The following is a 25,205-nucleotide window of genomic DNA, read 5'->3' as shown; positions in this document are numbered from 1 at the left end:
AGGCAGAAGTTGCAGTGAGTCGAGATCGTGAGTGCCACTGTACTCCAGCCAGGGCGACAGAGTGAGACTCTGTCTCAAAAAATATAAAACAAAATAAAAAACAAAAACGCTCAAATAACCCAATTAAAAAATGGGCAAAGAACTTGAAAATATTTATCCAAAGATTTGCCAAAAGCCAATATGAAAAGATGCTCAACATCAGTCACTAGGAACATGCAAATCAAAACCACAATGACATACCACTTCACACCTACTAGGATGGCTATAATAAAAAATATGGAAAATAACAAGTGTTGATGAGGATGTGGAAGAATTTTTTTTTGGCGGTGAAGAAGGGAGCCCTTATATACTGCTGGTTGGAATGGAATATGGTACAGCTGCTATGGAAAATAGTTTGACAGTTCCTCAAAAAGCTAAACATAGGAGGCTCATGCCTATAATCCCAGCACTTTGGGAGGCTGAGGTGAGCGATCAGTTGAGGTCAGGAGTTCAAAGCCTGGCTAACATGGCAAAACCCTGTCTCTACTAAAAAATACAAAAATTAGCCAGGTGTGGTGGCACGCGCCTATAATCCCAGCTACTCAGGAGGCTGAGGCAGGAGAAATCGCTTGAACCCAGGAGATGGAGGTTGCAGTGAGCCGAGATGGTGCCACTGCACTCCAGCCTGGGCAACAGAGCAAAACTCCGTTTCAAAAAAAAAAAAGCTAAACACAGAATTACCCATTTGACCCAGAAATCCACTCCGAGATATATAACCAAAATAACTGAAAGCAAGGACTCAAACATTTGTGTGTCAATGTCCACTGCAGCATTATTCACTATAGCCAAAATAACGAAAACAACTCAAGTATCCATCAAGAGATAAATGGATTAACAAAACGTGATATATACATAACAATGGAATATTATTCAGCCCTAAAGGAATGAAGTCTTTATCGTAATTTCCTGTACAGATGGAGTCTCACTATGTTGCCCAGGCTGGTCTCAAACTCCTTGCCTCAAGTGATCTTCCCACCTTGGCCTTTCAAAGCACTGGGATTACAGGTGTGAGTCACCCCATGCTGGGACAAGGAATGAAGTTTTGATATATGCTACAATCTGGATGAACTCTGAAAACATTGTACCCAATGAAATAATTCAGACCCAAAGGACAAATATTGTATCATTTTACTTATATCAGGTAGGTAGAATAGGTAAATTCATAGACAGAAGGTAGATAGTTGGCAAATTATATAAACCTCAAGCTCTTAGTGTGGGAGCAGTCATGAGAATAAACTTCTCTCTGTGAACCCCTAGCTGATGGTTCTTCTCACTCAAGAGCTATCACCAGAGAACAGCTATCACAGAAAACAGAGGTCAGCCTAATGACCAGGATGGGACAGGCCCTGCCTGAACCACACCAGGGCCCCAATTCCATGGCATTCTGACTTAATTTACACATTAGGAAAGAGGAACAAAAACCTTTTAAAAATATTTTTTTCTGGGCCGGGTGCAGTGGCTCACGTTGTCAGGAGTTCAAGACCAGCCTAGCCAAGGTGGTGAAACCCCATCTCTACTAGAAATACAAAAATTAGCCCAGCCTGGTGGCGGGCACCTGTAATCCCAGCTACTCGGGAGGCTGAGGCAGAGAACTGCTTGAACCCGGGAGGCAGAGGTTGCAGTGAGCTGATATCACGCCACTGCACTCCAGCCTGGGTGACAGAGCAAGACTCTATCTCAAAAAAAAAAAAAAAAAAAAAAAAAAAAATATATATATATATATATACACACACACATAAAATATATATATATACACATACACAAACACACATATGTATATATTTTTAAATACGAGAATCTTCTAAAATCCTAAAGGACTTTCTAAAGATTCCTACATTTGCATGGTATTATAGTCAAGGAAAAAAAGCACTTTTGGTACTAAAGAAATAAAGCTGAGATGCTGTGAAGGACAACTGACACAATGTCAAAGACAGAAGGGTGGAGGAGGATCCTGGTCAGTCCTGATGAAAGGTCCAAGGAGGCAAGTGGAAATGATTCCTCGGGCACCAGACATCCACACACCACCACGGCATGGGAAGGACACACCTGAGATTCTTGCTTAAGGTGAATGCTAACTTGTGGGCCTTTCTGGGAAGCCTTGGTAAGAAGGCTTCACGTTGCTAGAATGTGACGTGAGGTGAGGGACAGAAGCCCCATTACACTGGGAGGCTGTAAGCTTGCCACATGGACCCCCAGGGCTGAGTCAGATGCTTCATGATGAACACATACAGCCCCAACAGCACTGCAGGCCACCCAGCAGGAGGAACTCATGATGATCTCTTAGGGATTCATCATGAGTCCAATACAAAGTCCAATCAGTATTACTGAAACCTAAACTTACTTTGCAGATTACTTCACCTCAGCAAGCAGATGCAGCAATGAAGAAAATGCTAATACAAATTTAATTCTAAGCAATGAAGCAAAACCAATTGGTAAAGTGGGAATCTGATAATTCCAGGTCAGTCAGTAAAGGAAGTTGTACCATGGGCCCTTGGGAAGGCCAATTCAAAAGACACAGAGACCAGATGTAATCCAAATTACTACAGGTTTTGAAATGGGGCAAAGACAATCCAAGAAGAAATTATAAAAACGCAATCACAGATGACACAGAGCAATTATGGGAATGAAGAGCAAGAATGTTGAGGATGCTGGTGAGCTCAAAGAACGCTGAGTGTCACTAAGAAAAAAATGCCAAAAAAAAAAAAAAAAAAAGGAGCACCAAAGATGAGGAAAGGGTGTTCTTAAGAGCTGACCAAACACACTGGCAAACAGCAGTAAGAGTCCAAGACTAGTCTCCTGTCATAGAGAAATTACATCCTAGGACACTGGAAGACTTAGGAAGGGTCAAGTCTCTTGTTTTTTGTCAAAAGATGGCAAATTCCATAAAATGTAAAACAGTGAGCTTGAAATGAAACCCAGACAAAATTCTGGATGCGATCAGCTAACAGATGGTTTGTGAGAATTTAGAATGGGAAGTGGAGCATCTGGAAGCAGCATGAGCCCACCAAGAACAAGTCACGCCAGATCAACCTCACTGTCTTTTTATAGATATAAGAGGCAGATCTGGAGAGGCTGCATAGAAGGACTTTGGTACAAAGATCTGTTGGTGCTTTTACAAAACCTGCAGTTAGGAAACTGGAGGGTAATGAATATTCTAGATGACATAACCAGGATTTTAAAAGATTCAGAGGCTGGGCGTGGTGGCTCATGCCTATAATCCCAGCACTTTGGGAGGCTGAGGCGGGCGGATTGCCTGAGGTTAGGAGTTTGAGACCAGCCTGGCCAACATGGTGAAACCCTTTCTCTACTAAAAATAAAAAAATTAGCCAGGCGTGGTTGGCAGGTGCCTGTAATCCCAGCTACTCAGGAGGCTGAGGCAGGAGAATCACTTGAACCTGGGAGGTAGAGGGTGCAGTGAGCCGAGATCACGCCATTGCACTCCAGCCTGGGCGACAAGAGCGAGACTTCAACTCAAAAAAAAAAAAAAAAAAAAAAAGGATTCAGAGATGTACGCAGATCGTATGACAAGACCAATAAAAACCAAACCAACAACAAAACTACAAAACTCAAGAGGGACAACTATGGGGCCATGCACTTAAGTCCACACACTGGGCTAGGCAAACACAAGAAGGGGACTTGGCTGTGGCTTCTTTCTCCCTGGTGGAGAGCCAGAACACAAGACTTGTCAGCTACCACAGCCATACAACATGAGACAGACCACCTCATGAAACTGTTATGGGCCAGGCGCGGTGGCTCACGCCTGTAATCCCAGCATTTTGGGAGGCCTAGGCAGGTGGATCACGAGGTCAGGAGATGGAGACCATCCTGGCTAACACAGTGAAACCCTGTCTCTACTAAAAAATACAAAAAAAAATTAGCCAGGCGTGGTGGCAGGTGCCTGTAGTCCCAGCTACTCCGGAGGCTGAGGCAGGAGAATGGCGTGAACCCGGGAGGCGGAGCTTGCAGTGAGCCAAGATGGCGCCACTGCACTCCAGCCTGGGAGACAGAGCAAGACTCTGTCTCAAAAAAAAAAAAAAAAAAAGCAACTTATGTTCCAGATGTGCCACAGGAAATACATCTTTGTTTTGTTCACTACTGTATCCCAAGTTCCTAGCCTGTCACATAATAGGCACTCAATAAACTTTTGTTGAAGTGAATGTTTTTTTGGAGGTGTCCAAGTTGAGACTGGAGGGCCATGGAGTTAGACTCTGAAGAGGGCTAAAAGCACAGGGAAAATGATTGAACTAAATGACCTAAGGTATCAATACAACCTTTCTGCTTGATTTATATCAATTCCATCCCAAATCACTTTAAGTCTCACTTGTAAGCCTGGGAAACTATTTTTCCTCCACACGATCTGTTCCACTGACTTCAATTCCCACAGATCCCCAGCTTGTGTCACCAATTGTTTTCTTATGCCATACCATGGGGGAAAAGCACAGGTAAGGCTGCATTTAGACACTTAAATACAAATTTTCATACAAATAGTCATGGGTGTGTGTACCCAGGGTTAAGTACAATTCTAAAGTTGCTATTTCTTCCCTTTTAGTCAGAAAAGCATACTGGAATGCAAATGAATGAGAATGATATTATTACATGACAGTCAAGCATTTGCTCTAAATTTAAAAATTAATATATAAAAAGAAATTGCCTGTAAACCTGACCTTGTCAGTTGTGAGAAACTGGTTGTTTCATGACTCAAATGAAGGCAATGCAAGAAAATTGTTAATCTCCTCAGCTCAGCCCTTTGTGATATGGCAACAGCCCACTGCCCTGGCTGTCTTTTGCCACTTTTGCCCTTTGCCCAGCATGCTCACCTATCTACAGCTATTCAGTGACGTTAGTCTCATCACACAAGCTCTACTCACCTTACAGATACCAAGTATTCCCCTTCAAATCAAACCTCAGGATCAACTCTTTCCTTGCAGAAAAGTCAGCAAGAAAAGAAAATAGCTAAACACAAACTGGTTTTAAAATATCTCTTTACTTACAGGAATCCTCTTTTGAAAATCAAGATTAAAAAAAATTGTAAAATAATTTAAGGAATAAAGTCACCTAAGCTATCATCATTCTCTGTAATACTATCTAGGGGAATAACGAAGCTTCAATTATCAGCACATTTTGTCCTACTTGTCTGTTTCTCATTTTAATTTTAATACTTTTCCTAGTAACCTAATTGCAAAAGTCCCAAGAGTTGTTTTTAACAAGATCAGACAGGCACCACTATCCTAATAATAGTTTTAGAAGATAACAATCATAAAAACATTTACCCCAGCTACTCAGGAGGCTGAGGCATGAGAATCGCTTAAACCCGTGAGGTGGAGGTTGCAGCGAGCGGAGATCATGCCACTGCACTCCAGCCTGAGTGACAGAGACTCAGTCTCGAAAAAAAAAAAAAATTTACTTATGCTATAACCTAAAGTTTCATTTAAATATTCAGAAAGCAAAATACCACTAAATGGAATTTGGTAAAGGTCTATTTCTCAGGTCCCATTTACATTCTCTCTCAGTCAAGCACCAAACAAACCCTTGGCTGAAGCTCAGCTGGCTGGGTTAGTGTCATGAGGCTCAGGTGTGGAGAACCTCTCTCTGGGGCCAGAGAGACTAGGAACTATGTATGGCCAAGTATGTAGGTTATCTTAAAATACACAATCATTAACCAGGCTTCCTTCCTCCTACTCCTGACCTCTCTCAGGCACCTACTTATCCACCCACTCACCAAGCTCTAAGTGATCCCTTCTGTAATACCTGGTGTTCCTCCCTACAACCTCCTAGTACTCGCTCCAGTGAGCACACACGCACGCACACTAGATACAGGTTTCTAAAACACACATCCTAGAGCCAGAGGTCAACAGGCAGGTACCTAAAATTCTGACTGGGAGCCTCGACCTTCAAGGTTCTCAACGAGCAGCTGCCAAACACACACGAGTCACACCCACTCTGACTCCTAGCTCCCCAATCCTATGCTATGATGGACGTGAAAATGCCTCAAAAGGCTGAAAACACAATGCATGCTACAGGGTATTAACAGCCCAGAGCACCAAGGTGCTGAGGCGTAGACCAGGCCAGAGGCATGCACCTGTGCCTAGGCAGGTCTGTGTGTGGGTGAGAAAGCTGGAAGGCCTGGCCAGGTGCAGTGGCTCACGCCTGTAATCCGAGCCCTTTGGGAGGCTGAGGCGGGCAGATGATCAGAGGCTAGGAGTTCAAGACCAGCCTGGCCAACATAGTGAAACCCTGTCTCTACTAAAAACAGTTGGGTATGGTGGCGGGCACCTGTAATCCCAGCTACTTGAGAGGCTGAGGCAGAAGAATCGTTTGAGCCCAGGAGGCAGAGGTTGCAGTGAGCTGAGATTCTATCAACTGCACTCCAGCTTGGGCAACAAATGAGACTCCATCTCGAAAAAAAAAAAAAGGAAAGAAAGCTGGAAGGCCTGCTCAGCCAGCACTCCTATCTGTGGAGGCAGCCTCCTGAGACCTGGAGCCTCTCAGTCCCTGACCCCCACCACAGCCTCAAATGCTCCTTTTCCTTATGGCCAACATGAAAGGGAGGCAAAAAATCAAACATTGAAAACAAACCTTCAGGTGCAGTTCATTCAGATACTACTACTGGTCCAAAGAAAAACTTGAGGGCCAGGCATGGTAGCTCACGCCTGTAATCCCAGCACTTTGGGAGGCCAAGGCGGGCAGATCACCTGAGGTCAGCAGTTCGAGACCAGCCTCACCAACATGGAGAAACCCCGTCTCTACTAAAAATACAAAAAAATTAGCCGGGCATGGTGGCACATGCTTGGAATCCCAGCTACTCCGGAGGCTGAGGCAGGAGAATGGCTTGAATCCAGGAGGCGGAGGTTGCAGTGAACCGAGATCGTGCCATTGCACTCCAGCCTGGGCAACAAGAGCGAAAATCCGTCTCAAAACAAAACAAAAACAAAAACAAAAAAACACTGAGGACAACCTATGGAAAAATACCCATGAAACCAATTCTAGCTAACTTTTATCTGTGGGCAGGCTGTTTGGTGAGTCAGGATTTGGTTTTTTTGAAGCAAGAGGGTCCCTTACTTCATCCTTCTGAAATGCACTTAGGGTCTCTCTCAACATTCTCCCCCCTTTTTTTGAGATAGGGTCTCACCCTATTGCCCAGGCTTAAATGCAGTGGCATGATCTCGGCTCACTGCAACCTCTAATTACCTGGTTCAAGCAATTGTTCCACCTCAGTCTCCTGAGTAGCTGAGGCTACAGGTGTATGCCCACCACGTCTGGCTCATTTTTGTATTTTTTGGTAGAGATGGGGTTTCACCATGTTGACCAGACGTCTCAAACTCCAGACCTCAAGTTATCCACCAGCCTCGCCCTCCCAAAGTGCTGGGATTACAGGCATGAGCCACTGTGCCCAGCTGAGAGTCTTTTTAAAAAGTAATATTTAGTTAGAAGAAAATGACTTGGCCAAGTGCAGTGGATCATGCCTGTAACCCCAGCACTTGGGGGCTAAGGTGGGTGGGTCACCTGAGGTCAGGAGTTCGAGACCAGCCTGGCCAACATGGTGAAACCCCGTCTCTACTAAAAATACAAAAATTAGCCGGGCAGGGTGGTGCATGCCTGTAGCCCCACTACTCGGGAGGCTGAGGCAGGAGAATCACTTGAACTCAGGAGGCGGAGGATGCAGTGAGCCAAGATCACGCCACTGCACTCCAGCTTAGGCAACAAGGCAATAGAGCGAGACTCTGTCTCAAAAAAAAAAAAAAAGAAAAGAAAATGACTTGGTAATTAAAATGTTCAAGTTCTATTTCATGCTATTCTAATTTACAAAATCCATAACAAGCAAGGGCTGATGTATTTTAAAATCATTCCTCTATGGCTGGGCGTGGTCGCACATGTCTGTAATCCCAGCACTTTGGGAGGCCAAGGCAGGCAGATCGCCTGAGGTCAGGAGTTCAAAACCAGCCTGGCCAACATGGTGAAACCCCATCTATACTAAAAATACAAAAATTCGACGGGCATGGTGGCAGGCACCTGTAATCCCAGCTACTAAGGAGGCTGAGGCAGGATAATCATTTGAACCCAGGAGGCAGACGTTGCAATGAGGCAAGATCATGCCACTGTGCTGGAGCCTGGGTGACAAAGTAAGACTCCATCTCAAAAAAAATCATTCCTGGGCCAGGCTCACACCTGTAATCCCAGCACTTTGGGAGGCCAAGACAGGCAGATCACGAGGTCAGGAGATCGACACCATCCTGGCTAATACGGTGAAACCCTGTCTCCACTAAAAATACAAAAAAATTAGCCAGGCATGGTGGCGGGTGCCTGTCGTTCCAGCTACTTGGGAGGCTGAGGTAGGAGAATGGTGTGAACCCAGGAGGTGGAGCTTGCAGTGAGCGGAGATTGAGCCACTGAACTCCAGCCTGGGCGACAGAGTGAGACTCCATCTCAAAAAAAAAAAAAAAAAAAAAATTCATTCCTCTACCAAGCTCAAGAGAAATTCTAAGACATTTTCATATTTCTCAACTGATTCCAATGTTAGAAATACAGAACCATATGTGTTGATTTTGCCTCTAGGTCATGGGTCTTCCTTAATTATTATCTTTCCTTACTGGAAGAAAAACCAACAACTGCAAAACTAAATCTGTTAGGCTTTGGGAATAAAAAAGAGCAAGAAGGCTGAGAATTTGGGGCAAACAAGGAATAGAACAGAACAAAACAAGCTGTGAAACACTAATAATGGGCCAGGCATGGTGGCTCACATCTGTAATCCCAGTACTTTGGGAGGTCGAGGTAGGAGGATTGCTTGAGGCCAGGACCTCGAAATCAGCCTGGGCAAACAACTCTTTTAAAATTAGAGACCTCGTCTCTATAAAAAAATTTTAAAATGAAACGCTAACAGTGCGTATCTTCCAAAATCATCCAGTGCTCTAATTCCATGAATATAAGCTTAAATGAGCAGAAACTAAACTAAAACTAAAAATTAAAACCAAATGTCAAAGGACCCAAAAAGCTAATCTAAACAGATTTTACCTCTAATGCCAAGGCAGTCTTGTCATAAGCACAGGGTACTCTTTTCTGGATTGCTTTCGCAAAGACAGGTCCATTCTGTGTGGATGGCAAAGGGGTGATTGCTGCCCCAGGAGAACCGGAAACTGCAGGTAGAGGAGTTGTGGTCTGAGGTTGAGCGTATGCATGAGCAGGTTCTGGGATCCCATAACTGTTGGAATTCCTATTTCCATGCTTTCCGTGTGGTGAGGATCTCACAAGCTTTTCGACATAAGGGACAGGAATCATCCCAACCCGGCCATCCTTGTTCCGGGCACTCCACCACTGTTCTTCAGGCTTCTCTATTATCACTAGGATCTCACCCTTTTTAAAGGGCAGGTCTTCGGCATCATTCCCAGGAAAATCATACAGAGTCCGTACATATTCCAGGTTATCTTCTGCTGTAGGCAGGTTGGGTGCTGAGACAGATCCCATTGGTGGGCTTGGATACCTTAAGAGAGAAAGAAAATTACTCTAAGAGAAAAATCTTACTCTAAGCCAGTGCCTGTCAAACTTCTTAATATACCACTCTCCTCTATAATAAATTATTTTCCTTTTTTATGAGACAAGTTTTGCTCTTGTCGCCCAGGCTGGAGTGCAACAGCGCGATCTTAGCTCACTGCAAACTCTGCCTCCCAGATTCAAGTGATTCTCCTGCCTCAGCCTCCTGAGTAGCTGGGATTACAGGCGCCCACTACCACGCCCAGGTAACTTTTTTTATTTTTAGTAGAGAAGGGGTTTCACCATGTTGGCCAGGCTGGTCTTGAACTCCTGACCTCGGGTGATCCACGCACCTCGGCCTCCCAATGTGCTGGGATTACAAGCATGAGCCACCATGCCCGGCCCCTACATTTTTTTTGGAGATGGAGTCTTGCTCTGTTGCCCAGGCTGGAGTGCAGTGGCAGGATCTCAGCTCACTGCAACCTCTGCATCCCAAGTTCAAGCAATTCTCCTGCCTCAGCCTCCTGAGTAGCTGGGACTACAGGCACATGCCACCACGCCCCGCTAATTTTTTCTATTTTTAGTAGAGACGGAATTTCACCTTGTTAGCCAGGATGGTCTCGATCTCCTGACCTCGTGATCTGCCTGCCTCGGCCTCCCAAAGTGCTGGGATTACAGGTGTGAGCCACTGAGCCCAGCCTTTTTTTTGGAGACAGAATCTTGCTCTGTCACCCAGGCTGGAGTGCAGTAGCGCAATTTCAGTTTACTGCAACCTCTACCTCCCGTGTTCAAGTGATTTTTCTGCCTCAGCCTCCCGAGTAGCTGAGATTACAGATGTGCAACACCATACCCAGCTAAATTTTGTATTTTTAGTAGAGACAGGATTTGGCATGTTGGCCAGGCTGGTCTCAAACTCCTGCTGGCCTCATGTGATCCACCCGCCTCAGCCTCCCAAAGTGCTGTCATTACAGGTGTGAGCCACCACGCCTGGCCTTATTTTCCTTTCTATATTCTTAGTAGTTAAGAAGGTTCTATCATGTTCTAATTCTTGTAGTCTGTACTGTCCCAAAAGTTACTATTCTGAATGTCTTTTCAAATTACAAGTATACACACACACATACACTCCATCTCTGTTTTACAGAAACCTTTTGATTACACAGAGATACCTGGTTTAAATTTATTTTTATAATCTCAAGTAAGTTTGGAAGCTGCCTTCCTTTGGACCCTTGTCACAACCACCACACACTCTTCCTCCCAGTCCTAATCTATGGCTTACATCCTGCACACTTCCCTGGACACACAGAAAATGACAAAGGCCTCTGCCTCTGGCCCCTTGAAAAAAAAAGGAACAAAAAAGGGCTTACAGACTTGCCAAATTAAAAATAATAAATCCACCAGGCGTGGTGGCTCAGACCTGTAATCCCAGCACCTTGGGAGGCCAAGGCAGGCAGATGACTTGGAGACCTGCCTGTCCAACATATGAAAACCCTGTCTCTACTAAACAGACAAAAAATTAGCCAGGCATAGTGGCACACACCTGCGGTCCCAGATACTCAAGAGGCTGAGGCAGGAGCATTACTTGAGCCCAGGAGTTAGAAGCTGCAGTGAGCTATGACTGCATCATTACACTCCAGCCTGGGCAACAGAACAAGACTGTCTCAAAACATAAATAAATAAGAGGCCGGTGCAGTGGCTCATGCCTGTAATCCCAGCACTTTGGGAGGCTGAGGTGGGCGGATCATGAGGTCAGGAGATCAAGACCATCCTGGCTAACACAGTGAAACCCCGTCTCTACTAAAAATACAAAAAATTAGCTGGGCATGGTGGTGGGCGCCTGTAGTCCCACTTACTCAGGAGGCTGAGGCAGGAGAATGGTGTGAGCCCGGGAGGCGGAGCTTGCAGTGAGCCAAGATTGCACCACTGCACTCCAGCCTGGGTGACAGAGCGAGACTCCATCTCAAAAAAATAAAATAAAATAAAAATAAAAATAAAAATAAATAGCTAGCAAGAGTAGTAGGAGCAAGAGTAATAATAAAGAGCTCATACTCATTATCTATGCTAGGCATGGTTTACGATCTTTGAAGAGATTGGATTATTTAATAGTCTGTGAGGTAGATGCTGTTATTATCCCCATTTTACAAATGAGGAGCCAAAGAAGAGGTTAGACTTGCACTCAGGGAGTCTGGTTCTAAACTCTTCACTCATAATGAGCTAATCAGCCTTAGGGACGAACCCTGCATCTGTCAGGTGTATGAGAATTAATGGCATAATGCATGTGAGGCATTCAAAATTACCGACCAGCACCAAGCATCCAATGTACCCACATGAACACACACATACCCCTTCAAGTACATCCCTGCTTCTATTTCTTTCTCTTTTTTTTGAGACAGGGTCTTGCTGTCATCCTGGCTGGAGTGCAGAGTGGCACAACCACAGCTCACTGTAGCCTCCACTTCCCAAGCTCAAGTGATCCTCCCACTTCAGCGTCCTGAGTAGCTGGGACTACAGGCAGTTGCCATCACACACAGCCAATTTTTAAATTTTCTGTAGAGATGGGGGTCTCACTATGTTTTCAGGGCTTGTCTTGAACTTCTAGCCTCAAGCAATTGTCTCGCCTTGGCCTCCCAAAGTGTTGGGATTACAGGTGTGAGCCATCACACCCAGCCCCTGCTATTTCAAGAGCCACAGAGAGCCTGTGAACAGTTCAGTAAGTACCATATAAATTTCAGACACTATTAAGAGCACAGTCAGTTCCACCTTAGACTCCATCCAAGAGTATTTTATTATTTGTATAGTTAAAAGCAGTTAGCCAGTGCGTGGTGGCTCACGCCTGTAATCCCAGCACTTTGGGAGGCTGAGGCGGACGGATCACAAGGTCAGGAGATTGAGACCATCCTGGCTAACACGGTGAAACCCTGTCTCTCTACTAAAAATACAAAAAATTAGCCAGGTGTGGTGGCACACGCCTGTAGTCCCAGCTACTCAGGAGGCTGAGGCAGAAGAATGGTGTGAACCCGGGAGGCGGAGCTTGCAGTGAGCCAAGATCACGTCACTGCCTGAAACAGTTAAGACTCTATCTCAAAAAAAAAAAAAAAAAAAAAAAAAAAGCCAGGCGTGTGGTGGCTCACGCCTGTAATCCCAACACTGGGAGGCCGAGGCGGGAGGATCACTTGAGGTCAGGAGTTCAAGACCAACCTGGCCAACATGACAAAACCCTGTCACTACTAAAAATACAAAAGTTAGCCAGGTGTGGTGGTGTGCGCCTGTAGGCCCAGCTACTTGGGAGGCCCAGGGAAGAGAATTGCTTGAACCTGGGAGGCAGAGGTTGCAGTAAGCTGAGATCACACCACTGCACTCCAGCCTGGGTGACAGAGCAAGACTCCATCTTAAAAACAAACAAAAAAAAGAAGATAGCCAAGCCCATTCATTTACGTATTGTCTATGACTGTTTTTCACTACAAAGGCATAGTTGAGTAGTTGGACAGAGACTCTATGGAAAAGCTGAAAATATTTAACATCTGACCCTTTACTCAACAGTTTGCTGATCCCCCATCTCAATTCCTGGGTTAGGGAGGCAAAGTGTGCTTTTCAACTTCCTTGCTTCCCTGGTGAGGGGTATGTCTGTGTAGAAATTTGATAAAGATAGTTTCTATTTCCCTCCACTACTATACTGCTATAGTGACCTTGGGGCTCATTTTCTGTGTTAGTATCTGCAGAGATATTCATAAATTTGACACCAAATCAATCTCACCAGCCATAACTCTGACATAAATTCCAAGTCCTCTGCCCTATATTCTCAAACTCATTTATTCATCAAACTCCCCTGAAAATTACACATTAGTTCCACTGAAGAGATAAATACATGTTGCTCCATGTCAGATATCTTAGCCTTTCCATTAGACCCCACTGTCTAAAGAAATATGAAGCATATTCATCAGAAAATTTATTGCTTCCCAATTATTTGTTCTTTGAGCAAGGTTGAAAATAGCACCCTCCCCCAACTTCCCTTTAAAATATAAAGTGTTGCCCAGGCGCAGTGGCTCATGCCTGCAATCCTAGCACTTTGGAAGGCCGAGGCAGGTGGATCATGAGGTCAGGAGTTTGAGACCAACCTGGCCAACATGACAAAACCCTCTCACTATTAAAATACAAAAATTAGCCAGGTGTGGTGGCGTGTGCCTGTAGGCCCAGCTACTTGGGAGGCTGAGGCAAGAGAATTGCTTGAACCCGGGAGGCGGAGGTTGCAGTGAGCCGAGATCATGCCACTGCACTCCAGCCTGGGCGACAGACAGAGATTCCGTCTCAAAAAATTAAATAGATAAGGCAGGTGCGGTGGCTCACGCCTCTAATCCCAGCACTTTGGGAGGCCAAGGCGGGCGGATCAAGAGGTCAGGAGATCGAGACCATCCTGGCTAACACAGTGAAACCCCATCTCTACTAAAAATACAAAAAAATTAGCTGAGCGTGGTGGCGGGTGCCTGTAGTCCCAGCTACTCGGGAGGCTGAGGCAGGAGAATGGTGTGAACCCGGGAGGCAGAGCTTGCAGTGAGCCGAGATCGCGCCACTGCACTCCAGTCTGGGCAACAGAGTGAGACTCCGACTCAAAAATAAATAAAATAAAATAAAATAAAATAAAATGCACAGGGTTTTCAAGCCCATCCAAACACCCTTGACCATGCTTCTCACTTTTTGCCTATTGTCCACTACACACTTTGAGCAGCAAAGCCCCTAACAACTAATTCGTAACTGACTTTTCTTTTCTGATGATAACGAATCTCTCAGCTCTTTTGGTTAAAAGCGTTCTCAGTTTCTACATGTATAAACCATACACAAAACATCTTTAAACCAAGTGTTAATATGTTCTAAGCTTAAAATCTCCTTATGCATGCTAAGAACCAATACAATCAACTTCTAGAAAAAGGAAGTTTCAAAGGTGCTGGTAATATTCCTTTTTTTTTTTTTTGAGATGGGATCTCGTTCTGTTGCCCGGGCTAGAGTGCAGAGGCACAATCATGGCTCATTGCAGCCTCAACCTCCAAGGCTCAAGCGATCCTCCCACCTCAGCCTTCTGTGTAGCTGGGACTACAGGTGCATGCCACCACATCCAATTAATTTTTGTATTTTTGGTAGAAACAGGGTCTTGCCATGTTGTCTAAGCTGGTCTTGAACTCCTGAGCTCAAGCAATCTTCCCACCTCAGCCTCCCAAAGTCCTGGGATTACAGTCTGGGCTACCACGCCTGGCCAATGTTTTATTTATTTATTTTTTAAAGAGAGCACACAGATGATAGTTTTTTTTGGCTTGTTTTTTAAATTTTTTTGAGATAGCGTCTTGCTCTATTGCCCAGGCTGGAGTGCAGCAGTACGATCATGGCTCACTACAGCCTTGACCTCCCAGGCTCAAGTGATCCTCCCACCTCAGCCTCCCATGTAGCTGGGACTACAGGCATGAGCCACCATGCCCAGCCAATCCTTGTTTAATTTTTTGCAGAGATGGGGGTTTATGTTGCCCAGGCTGGTCTTGAACTCCTGGGCTCAAGCAATCCTCCTACCTCAGCCTCCCCACTAGTTGGGACTACAGGTGCATGCCACCACACTCAGCTTACATATACTTTTTTTTTGAGACAGAGTCTCACTCTATTGCCCAGGCTGGAGTGTAGTGGTGTGATCTCAGCTCACCAAAACCTCTGCCTCCTGGGTTCAAGCTATTCTTGTGCCTAAGCCTCCCCAGTAGCTGGGATTACAGGGCCCCACTACTGCCGGGCTAATTTTGTATTTTTAACAGAGATGGGTTTCACATGTTGGCCAGGCTGGTCTTAAACTCCTGACCTCAAGTGATCTGCCTCCCTCGGCCTCCCAAAGTGCTGGGATTACAGGCATGAGCCTACGTGCCCAGGCTTACTCTTTTTCTTTTTTTTTTTTTTTTTTTTTTTTTTGAGACAGAGTCTTGCTCTGTTACCCAGACTGGAGTGCAATAGTGCGATCTCAACTCATTGCAACCTCCACCTCCCGGGTTCAAACAATTATCCTGCCTCAGCGTCCCAAGTAGCTGGGATTACAGGCATCTACCACCACGCCCGGCTAATTTTTGTCTTTTTAGTAGAGACAGGGTTTCACCACGTTGGCCAGGCTGGTCTCGAACTCCTGACCTCAAGTGATCCACCTGTCTTGGCTTCCCAATGTGCTGCGATTACAGGTGTGAGCCACGGCACCCTTACTCTTTTCTATGTATGAAATATTTCACAGTTAAAAAAAAAAAAAAACGGTAGAAAACTTAATTCCAGCTGGGCGTGGTGACTGGCTCATGCCTGTAATCCCAGCACATTAGGGGGCCGAGGCAATTGGATCACCTGAGGTCAGGAGTTCGAGACCAGCCTGGTCCAATATGGTGAAACCCCATCTCTACTAAAAATACAAAAATTAGCCGGGCATGGTGGTGGGCGCCTGTAATCGCAGCTACTCAGGAGACTGAGGCAGGAGAATCACTTGAACCCGGGAGGTGGAGACTGCAGTGAGCCGAGATCATGCCACTGCACTTCAGCCTGGGTGACAGAGTGACACTGTCTCAAAAAAAAAAAAAAATTCAATTCCAAGATGAGCTAAGTACTGCTCTAGTGAAACTGCTTTAACCACCATTCTTTTTTTTTTTTTTTGAGACGGAGTCTTGCTCTGTCACCCAAGCTGGAGTGCAGTGGTGCGATCTTGGCTCACTGCAATCTCTGCCTCCCAGGTTCAAGCAATTCTCCTGCCTCAGCCTCCCGAGTAGCTGGGACTACAGGCGCACGTCACCATGCCCGGCTAATTTTTTATATTTCAGTAGAGATGGGGTTTCACTGTGTTGGCCAGGCTGGTCTCGAATGCATGAGCTCAGGCAATCCACCTGCCTCCGCCTCCCAAGGTGCTAGGATTACAGGCGTGAGGCACCATGTCCAGCCAGTAACCACCATTCTTTATCACTGACCAGCATTTAACGCCCAGGTCCCCTCCCTTCTGTCCCTGGGCTTTCAGGCCATCACTAATGGCTCCTCCTCCTATGCTTGTGGCTGCCTCTCCTTCCGCAGCTTCTCTTTCTCTACTTATTCCTGTTCTGCCTCCTCATTCTGGGTGATCCCATCTAAGCTGAGATTCCCAAATCTATATGTATTCGGCCCTTACCTCTCTTCTCAATAACAAACCCATCAGATTGCTAAATACCACCTGGCTTCCAGCAGGTACCTCAAAGAAAGATTCTTCCTGTTGAAAAGAATCACGCCCCCACCCTAATCCCTTTCTCTTGTCTCAAAGGCACCACTCAATCCTCTCTGAAGTCATCATACCTCTCCCCTCACCTTCTATGTGCCACTTTACATTCCTATGGCATTTGATCTTGGCTCAGCTTCTCAGGGTCCCTCTCCAGTAACAGAGAATTAGTCCTTCAGATCTTTCCCCACCCAGAGCAGTTTCTCAAAAGTAAAACTCATCAGTTCTCCTTTTAAAATCTGACAGTTCTCTTCTTAAAAACTTTAGATGGCTCCCATTGTTAAGCTCATTTACAAGGCTGAGGAGGCCCTTTACAAGTTGGCTTTATCTTTCCTTCCTAGGTTCCTGCCCATCATCTACATTAATTATTACTGTGTCTTTACCAGCAAGCACTGCCACCACCTCTTCTACCACCACCTCTTCTACCTCGTATACTTGTTCTCATCCTTAAAGAATCAGTTGAAGAGCATCTCCTCTTTCAAGCCTCTCCCCACCTCTTAGGTACAGTTGATCGCCTTTGCTTTTAAGCTGTCATGGCATTCTAATTTTTTCAATAGACCAAAGCTTCTCAAAGACAAAAATCAAAAACAAAAACATGGTTTACTTCCATTAGATGCCAAGAGTCTAGCAGTGAGCTTTGGTATATAGTAGGCCTCTATATATTAAAGAACTTCCCTTTCCTATTTCCCTCCTTTTTTGTTTCTGAAAGCACAAAAGCTCAGGTATTCAAATTACCTAACTCTGGTTTAATACTGTCACAAAACTGGTGTGACAGAATTCGAATACCGTTGAGTGTACACCTTCAAAGCCTCTTCTCATCCTCTTCCACTGTTCTTGTCACGTTCATTCCAGGTGAGTTGCTATGTGCCTGGTGGCCCCACCCAACTTGTTATGATTTTAGCTCAGATTCAACTCAAGTTAATCTGAACTCCCAACTAATAGGCTGTGCCCCCTTTTACTTATCTGAAAGAATTAAAATAATGTTGTTTGTTTGTTTTTTGTTTTCCGAGACGAAGTCTCGCTCTGTTGACCAGACTGGAGTGCAGTGGCGCTGGCGCAATCTCGGCTCACTGCCATCTCTGCCTCCCAGGTTCAGTCTCAAACTCCCGACCTGCCAGACCTCCCAAAGTGCTGGGATTACAGTCGTGAGCCACCACGCCCGGCCCAGAATTAAAATATTTTAATCTTGAAGACCCTCAGAAATCTAGTCTAATCATTTAGATCAAAAGGAAAAATTTAGGTCACAATTCTGTGGATTTGAGTTTTAAAAGTCACAAATCGAATGGCTACTAGTACTTTCCATGGGAACACAACTCTTTTTTTTTTTTTTTTTTTGAGACGGAGTCTCGCTCTGTTGGCAGGCTGGAGTGCAGTGGTGTCATCTTGGCTCAGTGCAACCTCTGCCTCCCAGGTTCAAGCGATTCTCCTGTCTCAACCTCCGGAGTAGCTGGGACTACAGATGCATGCCACCATGCCCAGCTAGTTTTTGTATTTTTAGTAGAGACGGGGTTTCACTATGTTGGCCAGGATGGTCTTGATCTCCTGACCTCATGATCCACCCGCCTAAGCCTCCCACAGTGCTGGGATTACAGGCGTGAGCCACCACGTCCGGCTGGGAACACAACTCTTAATTGGACAAGATTCCATTCTCAGCATGACAGTGTTCTTGTTGTTTTTTTGGAGAGAGTCTCACTCTGTCGCCCAGGATGGAGTCCATCTGCACGACCTCGACTCACTTTAACTTCCACCCCCCAGGTTCAAGTGATTCTCCTGCCTTTAGCCTCTTAGGCACACGCCGCCATGCCCAACTAATTTTTTGTATTTTAGTAGAGACGGGGTTTCACCGTGTTGCCCAGGCTGGTCTCAAACTCCTGCACTCAGGCAATCCACCCACCTTGGCCTCCCAAAGTGCTGGGATTACAGGCGTGAGCCACTGCACCCGGCCATGTTCTTGTATTTTCTCTGAATCAAATTCACATGATTTTAACTACTGGTCAGGAGAAACGCAAAGGGGTTTATTCACAGTGTTGAATTCTATGCTGATTAAAATTACTGGCAATCCTTTCCCCATTCCAAATTATGGAAGTCTAGATTTGAGTTCTTAAATAATTAGAACAGGGGATGTAAAGAGGAGGCACAACCATGCTTCTTGTTTCCTCCTGTCCCTTCAGGGATTGGCTTCTACTTCACAGGTGTGTGAGGCTCCTCTTCTGGGCTCTCAGGTTAGACTAAGCACCCTTTCTCAGTTCTCCCACAGCTGTTTCACCATGCATGGAGATTAAATATATTAAATATATACAACTTACATTCATTCATTCATTCATTTTTTGAGACAAGGTCTGGCTCTGTTGCCCAGGCTGAAGTGCAGTGGCATGATCATAACTCACTGTAGCCTCGACCTCCCATGCTCAAGCAATCTTTCCATTTCAGCCTCCCAAGTAGCTGGGACTTAAAGGCGCATGACACCATGCTCAGCTAATTTTTTAATTTTTTGTGGGAATGGGGTCTCACTATCTTGCCAGGGCTGGTCTCAAACTCCTGGGATCTAGCGATCCTCCTGCCTTAACCTCCCGAAGTGCTGGGATTACAGGCATGAGCCACCGAGCACAGCCAACCTTTAAATTTTTTTTTTTTTTTAGTAGCCAGGCGCGGTGACTCACGCCTGTAATCCCAGCACTTTGGGAGGCCGAGGCGAGCAGATCCCCTGAGGTCAAGAGACAGAAAACCATCCTGCTCAACATGGTGAAACTCCATCTCTACTAAAAATACACAAATTAGCCAGGTGTGGTAGTGCGTGCGCCTGTAGTCCCAGCTACTTGGGAGGCTGAGGCAGGAGAATCACTTGAACCTAGGAGGTGGAGGTTGCAGTGAGCCAAGATCGCACCACCGCACTCCAGCCTGGCAACAGAGCAAGACTCTGCCTCAAAAAAAAAAAAAAAAAAAAAAAAAAAATGCCGGGCGCGGTGGCTCATAACTGTAATCCCAGCACTTTGGGAGGCCCAGGCGGGCGGTTCACGAGGTCAGGAGATCGAGACCATCCTGGCTAACACGGTGAAACCCCGTCTCTACTAAAAATACAAAAAGCTACCCGGGCATGGTGGCGGGCACCTGTAGTCCCAGCTAACTCAAGAGGCTGAGGCAGGAGAATGGCGTGAACCCAGGAGGCGGAGCTTGCAGTGAGCCGAGATCGCGCACTCCAGCCTGGGCGACAGAGCGAGACTCCGTCTCAAGAAAAAAAAAAAAAGAAAAAGAAAGAAAGAAAAGAAACACACTCCCAACACAATGGACTTTCTCACCTCAGGACATCTACATAAGCTTTTCCCTAAACCTGGAAGGCTCTTCTCCTCTCAGGCCAAGCCTTGCCTAGGCTGGGTTCTTCTTTACCCTTAGGTCTTAGCTTCATGCTTTCTCTGACCACGCCACCCCAGGTAGGTCCCTCCTGTTATACAGGTCCCTCCTGTATATTGATCTTACTAGTACTTTATTTTTCTACTTTTCAGTCTGTCTTCTCCACTACAGTAGGAGTTCCACAGGAAGAAAGTATGTCTGTCACACATCTTTCCCAGTACCTACACTGGGTTACACTGGGTTATAATTCTCTTATAAACATTTGAATAAAAATATAAAATTAAAAATTATGAAGCAGTCTAATGAAAAGGATAAGACTATAACAATACAAGTCACCAGTCCTTAAATTTCGAGTAGGACATTATTGTTACAAATTTTAGCTATGCAAGATAAACCAAAATATTAGCCAAGAGGCATGAAACTCTGGCTTTAAAAGCTCAGTTTTGATGCCTGCAAAGTTAAGCCACTAAATGTATCCTGTTTGGGATGCGAAGAAGCATTACACTGAGTTTTCCGTTTGGCCCAGGCTCTAGTAGTCACTAGCTTTCTATAAAAGGCTAATAACATGTTAAACCTAAGCCATGAAAACCAGGCTTGGGAGTGGCAATTCGAAGATTCAGTATAACAAAGTAAACTCAGTCAGGATCTAATTCAACCAGCACGGTGATCTCCTTCAGAGATACCTAGGAAAATGAAAAACTAAATTAAAGCAACAGGCCTGAGGCAGAGGGCACAGAGAAGGAGAAACAAAGCTGAACGTGAGGGGGAGGGTCAGAGAAAGGCCCTATAATCTGTGAGGGGACTGGAACAGGTAGGATTTCAACAGATGGAGAGTGAGGTGTAGTTAAGGCAGTCAGTGAAGAGCCAACAGCTGGAGCAAAGGTGCAAAGGTACAAAAGTATGAGTAAGGAAGGATGGCTACCAGGGAATAAGTGAGCAGCCTAGTACAGCTGCAGTAAAGGAAGGACGAAAGAGGGCAAAGACAGAATTACATGCTTGCTCTCTAAGAAGATGCATGCATGTACGGAAAATCTGGAGGCGATTCTGTGGATAGAGAGAAGCGGCATACTTCTTTTCCTTCCTCTAGAAGGAGACTCAAGTCATTAACTTTTTCCTTTTTTTTTTTTGAGACAGAGTCTCACTCTGTCACCCGGGCTGTGCAGTGGCGCGATCTTGGCTCACTGCAACCTCCGCCTCCCGGGTTCGAGCGATTCTCCTGCCTCAGCCTCCGGAGTAGCTGGGATTACAGGCGCCCGCCACTACGCCCAGCTAATTTTTAGCAGAGACGGGGTTTCACCATGTTGGCCAAGATGGTCTCGAACTCCTGACCTCGTGATTCGCCCGGCTTGGCTTCCCAAAGTGCTGGGATTACTGGCGTGAGCTACCACACCCGCCCATTAACTCGCTTTTTGAAACAGCTGTATTATTAGTACTCATGACCTCAACATAAGCATATGCATGGCTTAATGAATGCCTGATATTAATTATATAATTCACTCTCACAAACGAGAGGAATAATTTATTCAGTCATATTACAAATCTCACTACAGTGGGTTCTAAGAATCTCAACTCCTTAAATTGGAATTATATTGTGCTCAAAGTTGACTGCAACTACCAGCATCTGCCAGGAACCGCAGGTTTCACCAATCAGATTCTTGGTGTCCTGGTCTTTGTTATACAGTATTTGATTTATAATCACTTTCTCCCCACTTTTAAAGTCCATTTAGTTCAGTAGTTAATCTTGTAGTCATTATACTGTCATGGCTTTTTTTTTTTCTATCTCTATCCCACTATGCAAACAGTTGGTGTCCTCAATTATAATAGCTTTTAATGTTTAAAGTTTAGAGTAATAGCCGGTCGACAAATCCATAAAGTAATAAACATCTAACCCTGGAAAAACTGTATCAACACCCAGTCCTTTTAAAATAGATGTTTAAGAAACGAACTGGCCAGTTTGTTACTTTAAAAATTCTAGGCAACTTTTCAACTCAAATTTGGGATAATTTAAAAAGAAACCTCTGATAAAATCAGTGTTACAGGGCAAACACAACAATAAAAGCAAATCTCTGCTAAAACGCTTAAGGCAAATTAAAGCAACTAATCAATTAAAATAACGTATTTCACTTGGAAAAGAGAATGCTTGGTCACTTTGCGTTATTTTTAAAATAAGAAATACAAAATCATTAGACTTAACACAAAAAGCATGTCTGAAATTGAACTAGGATACAACTAAGTGTCATTCAAAAATTTTCGTTAATAACATTCTAGCCTAATTCCACCTTGGAAATTAACCAGACTGATCTCTGGCCTACTAATGGTCCTCGGGGAGAAAATATGCAATAAATTTTCCAAAAAATATCCTCGCTGAAGCCAATGCACCTTCTCTTATCTTTGTAATTAACGTACTATAAAAGTGGTGGTGTCTGGCCTGCTTCAAACTTGGCACCACAGTATCAATATATAGTTCTGATATTTTGGTTAAAGGTTTTTTTGTTTCTAAACGCTAAAGCATTTTCATTTTTTTGACTGTTCCAAAGGCTGCAGTCCTGGAGTTCTTAACCTGGAGTTCAGAGATCTGGAGGGAGTACAAGAACCTGGGATGGTGTGCAAACTTGTGTGTACGTGCCTTTGGCGGGGAGGGGTGGGGGTGGGGGTGGGGTGGTGAGTGCTCGGCTATCTTCAGATTCTCAAAGAAGTCTATGGCTTAAAAACGGTTTTTGGCCGGGTGCGGTGGCTCACGCCTGTAATCCCAGCATTTTGGGAGACCGAGGCAGGCGGATCACGAGGGCAAGAGATCGAGACCATCCAGGCCAACATGGTGAAACACCGTCTCTACTAAAAATACAAAAATTAGCTGGGTGTGGTGGCGTGCGCCAGTAGTCCCAGCTACTCGGGAGGCTAAGGCAGGAGAATCGCTTGAACCCGGGAGGCGGAGGTTGCAGTGAGCCGAGATCGCACCACTGCACTCCAGCCTGGCGACACAGCGAGACTCCGTCTCAAAAAAAAAAAAAAAAAAAAGAGGTTTTTAGAAAAACCAACAAATCCCTGCATCAGTATTACACCCAGAGAAAGTCACGAAAGGCAAAAAGCGTGCATTTTAACTATGCAACCACCGTTAAACATTCAAAACGCATCCTCTTCACATTGAGAAACAGCCTCGTGAGGGGGGGAAAAAAAAACGCATCCTCTTATCCAGTGACCCAGATCCTGACACTAGCTTTCTGTTAGGAAGGCCTTCTGGAAAATAATTTGGTTCAGAATGCGGGGAATATGGGTTCAAGCGCGCCCCACCCCCCTATACAAACACTCTTCGACAGACCCGGTTCTCGACCTTCCTCCGCGGTCGGGGAGGGCTCTCGCGTACCTGGGCGCAGGCTCGATGAGGGTGGTGGTGTCCAGGTAGTGGATCTTGTAAAACTCCAGCAGGGCCGGCAAATGGTCAAATTCCTGGTCCCCGATCTTAAAACGGCGGTTGGGCAGCGAGTTGATGATGTAGTGGGAGACCCGCGAGTTCTCGGACACCGACAGCACATAGTCCCCAGGGCAGGTGGAAGAATCGCGGACGAGGAACATACCGTGGCGCTGGCCCTGGAGCCGGGTCTGCGCCTCCTGGCGAGACACCGGCCCCATGTACCAGGCGGAGCGGTCCGAGGAGTCGAACCTGGCGGAGGACATGGTGTTGGACCGGGGACTCTGCGGCGGTAGGGGCGGCGGCTGTCCTCGCCTGCTCTGCACGCCTTAGCCCGGCAGACGGCTTTGGGGCCGAGGAAGGGCCTCTCGCACACCTCGAGGAGCGCTCAGAGGGCTGGGCCAGCACTTTCCTCTCGGCTCCGGGCCCGCAGCATCCTCCGACGCCGCCCGCCTGCTCCGGGGCCGCCACACGGAGAGAGCCGCCCGGGAATGCACGGCAGAGCCGGGGGGTCGGGGCAGGCAAACCCGAGCCGCAGCGGAGGCCACCCCGGGGTTCTCGGGCTGCTCGGCGTCCCAGGGGTGCCTCCAGTGACTCCCGGCCTGGAACGCGCCGGCGCCGCAGCTCGACGGGTCTTCACCGACCCCCGCCGTCACACGAGGCACCGAACTCGAAGGAGCGTCGCGCCTCCGGGGTGCTTTTGCCCAGCTTGTTCCCAATAGCCACAGCAACAAAATGGCGGACGCGGGAGAAGCGGCAGCCACCTCCCCCTCCGCTCAGCGCGCTCCGTCTGCGCACGCGCGGGGCCCCGGCTCCCGGCGGCCGCCGGGGCCCTCCCGTTACGTCACACAGCGCAGCCAATCAGGAGCACCGTCGCGACGATCAGGGTGGGCGCTGGTCGCGCCCGCTCCCGCGTTCCAGGAGGAGGCTGAAGAGGCGCCGGCGGTAGGCACTCTCTTCCTGGGCCGCTGCGCGCCGCTGGGGGCGCTGCGGCTGCCGGGTCTCCCAGCGCTGGCAGGAAAACAGCTGGAGCCGAGAGGGAACGGCGTTTCGAAAACCTGCTTCTGGGAACAAAGCGTAACGTGCAGGCTGAATCGCGGGCCAGGGAGGCGTGGCACTGAGGCGACCTGGCCAGCCTAGGGGCCTGAGGGAGGTCAAGGACTGACAGGTCCCGACGGGCCGAGGTGGCCCAGTAAAAGGATGACCCCAGGGGCAGATGTGACCACCAGATAGGTGACTGACTGAATGACTCAGTCCCCAGGTGGCCTGATAGGCTAAGGAAGCCCTAGTGGCTACGTGACCCGCTAAATGGAGTGAGAAGAGAGAGAAGGTGAGGGTTAGATTGACTCAATTAAGTGGTCAAGGAAGTCCACAAGTGGGTAACCTGGCCATCATGGGCTCTGAACTGCTGAAAGTAAAATACAAATGCCTCTCGGGCGTGGCCCCGAGGCTTCCCCTGCCCCGGATTATGCCTGCTTCTGCCTATTTATTAATCCCTATTTGTTTTTGTTTTTTCTTTCTTCCTTCCTTTCTTTCTTTTCTTTCTCTCTCTCTCTCTCTCTTCCTTTCCTTTCCCTTTCCCTTTCCTTTCCTTCTTTCGACGGAGTCTTGCTCTGTCACCAGGTTGGAGTGCAGGGGCGCGATCTCGGCTCACTGCAACCTCCGCCTCCCGGGTTCAAGCGATTCTCCTGCCTCAGCCTCCCGAGT

General features: G+C 46.5%; 1 protein-coding gene across 1 annotated transcript in view; it reads right to left on the bottom strand.

Moving 5' to 3' along the window:
• Positions 1-24,957, bottom strand: part of CRKL (CRK like proto-oncogene, adaptor protein) — a 35,405-nt gene extending 10,448 nt beyond the window's left edge. The window contains exons 1-2 of the mRNA XM_016939744.4: positions 23,454-24,957; positions 9,049-9,514 (exon numbers count right to left, since the gene is read on the bottom strand). Of these exons, the coding sequence (XP_016795233.1) occupies positions 9,049-9,514; positions 23,454-23,764 (777 nt within the window). The 5' untranslated portion in view covers positions 23,765-24,957. The remainder of the gene's footprint in view (positions 1-9,048; positions 9,515-23,453) is intronic.
• Between the last annotated feature and the right edge of the window lie 248 nt (positions 24,958-25,205).

This window comes from Pan troglodytes, chromosome 23 (genome assembly GCF_028858775.2).
Source record: "Pan troglodytes isolate AG18354 chromosome 23, NHGRI_mPanTro3-v2.0_pri, whole genome shotgun sequence".
Classification (NCBI taxonomy): domain Eukaryota; kingdom Metazoa; phylum Chordata; class Mammalia; order Primates; family Hominidae; genus Pan; species Pan troglodytes.
This window is presented reverse-complemented; position numbering and strand designations above follow the sequence as displayed.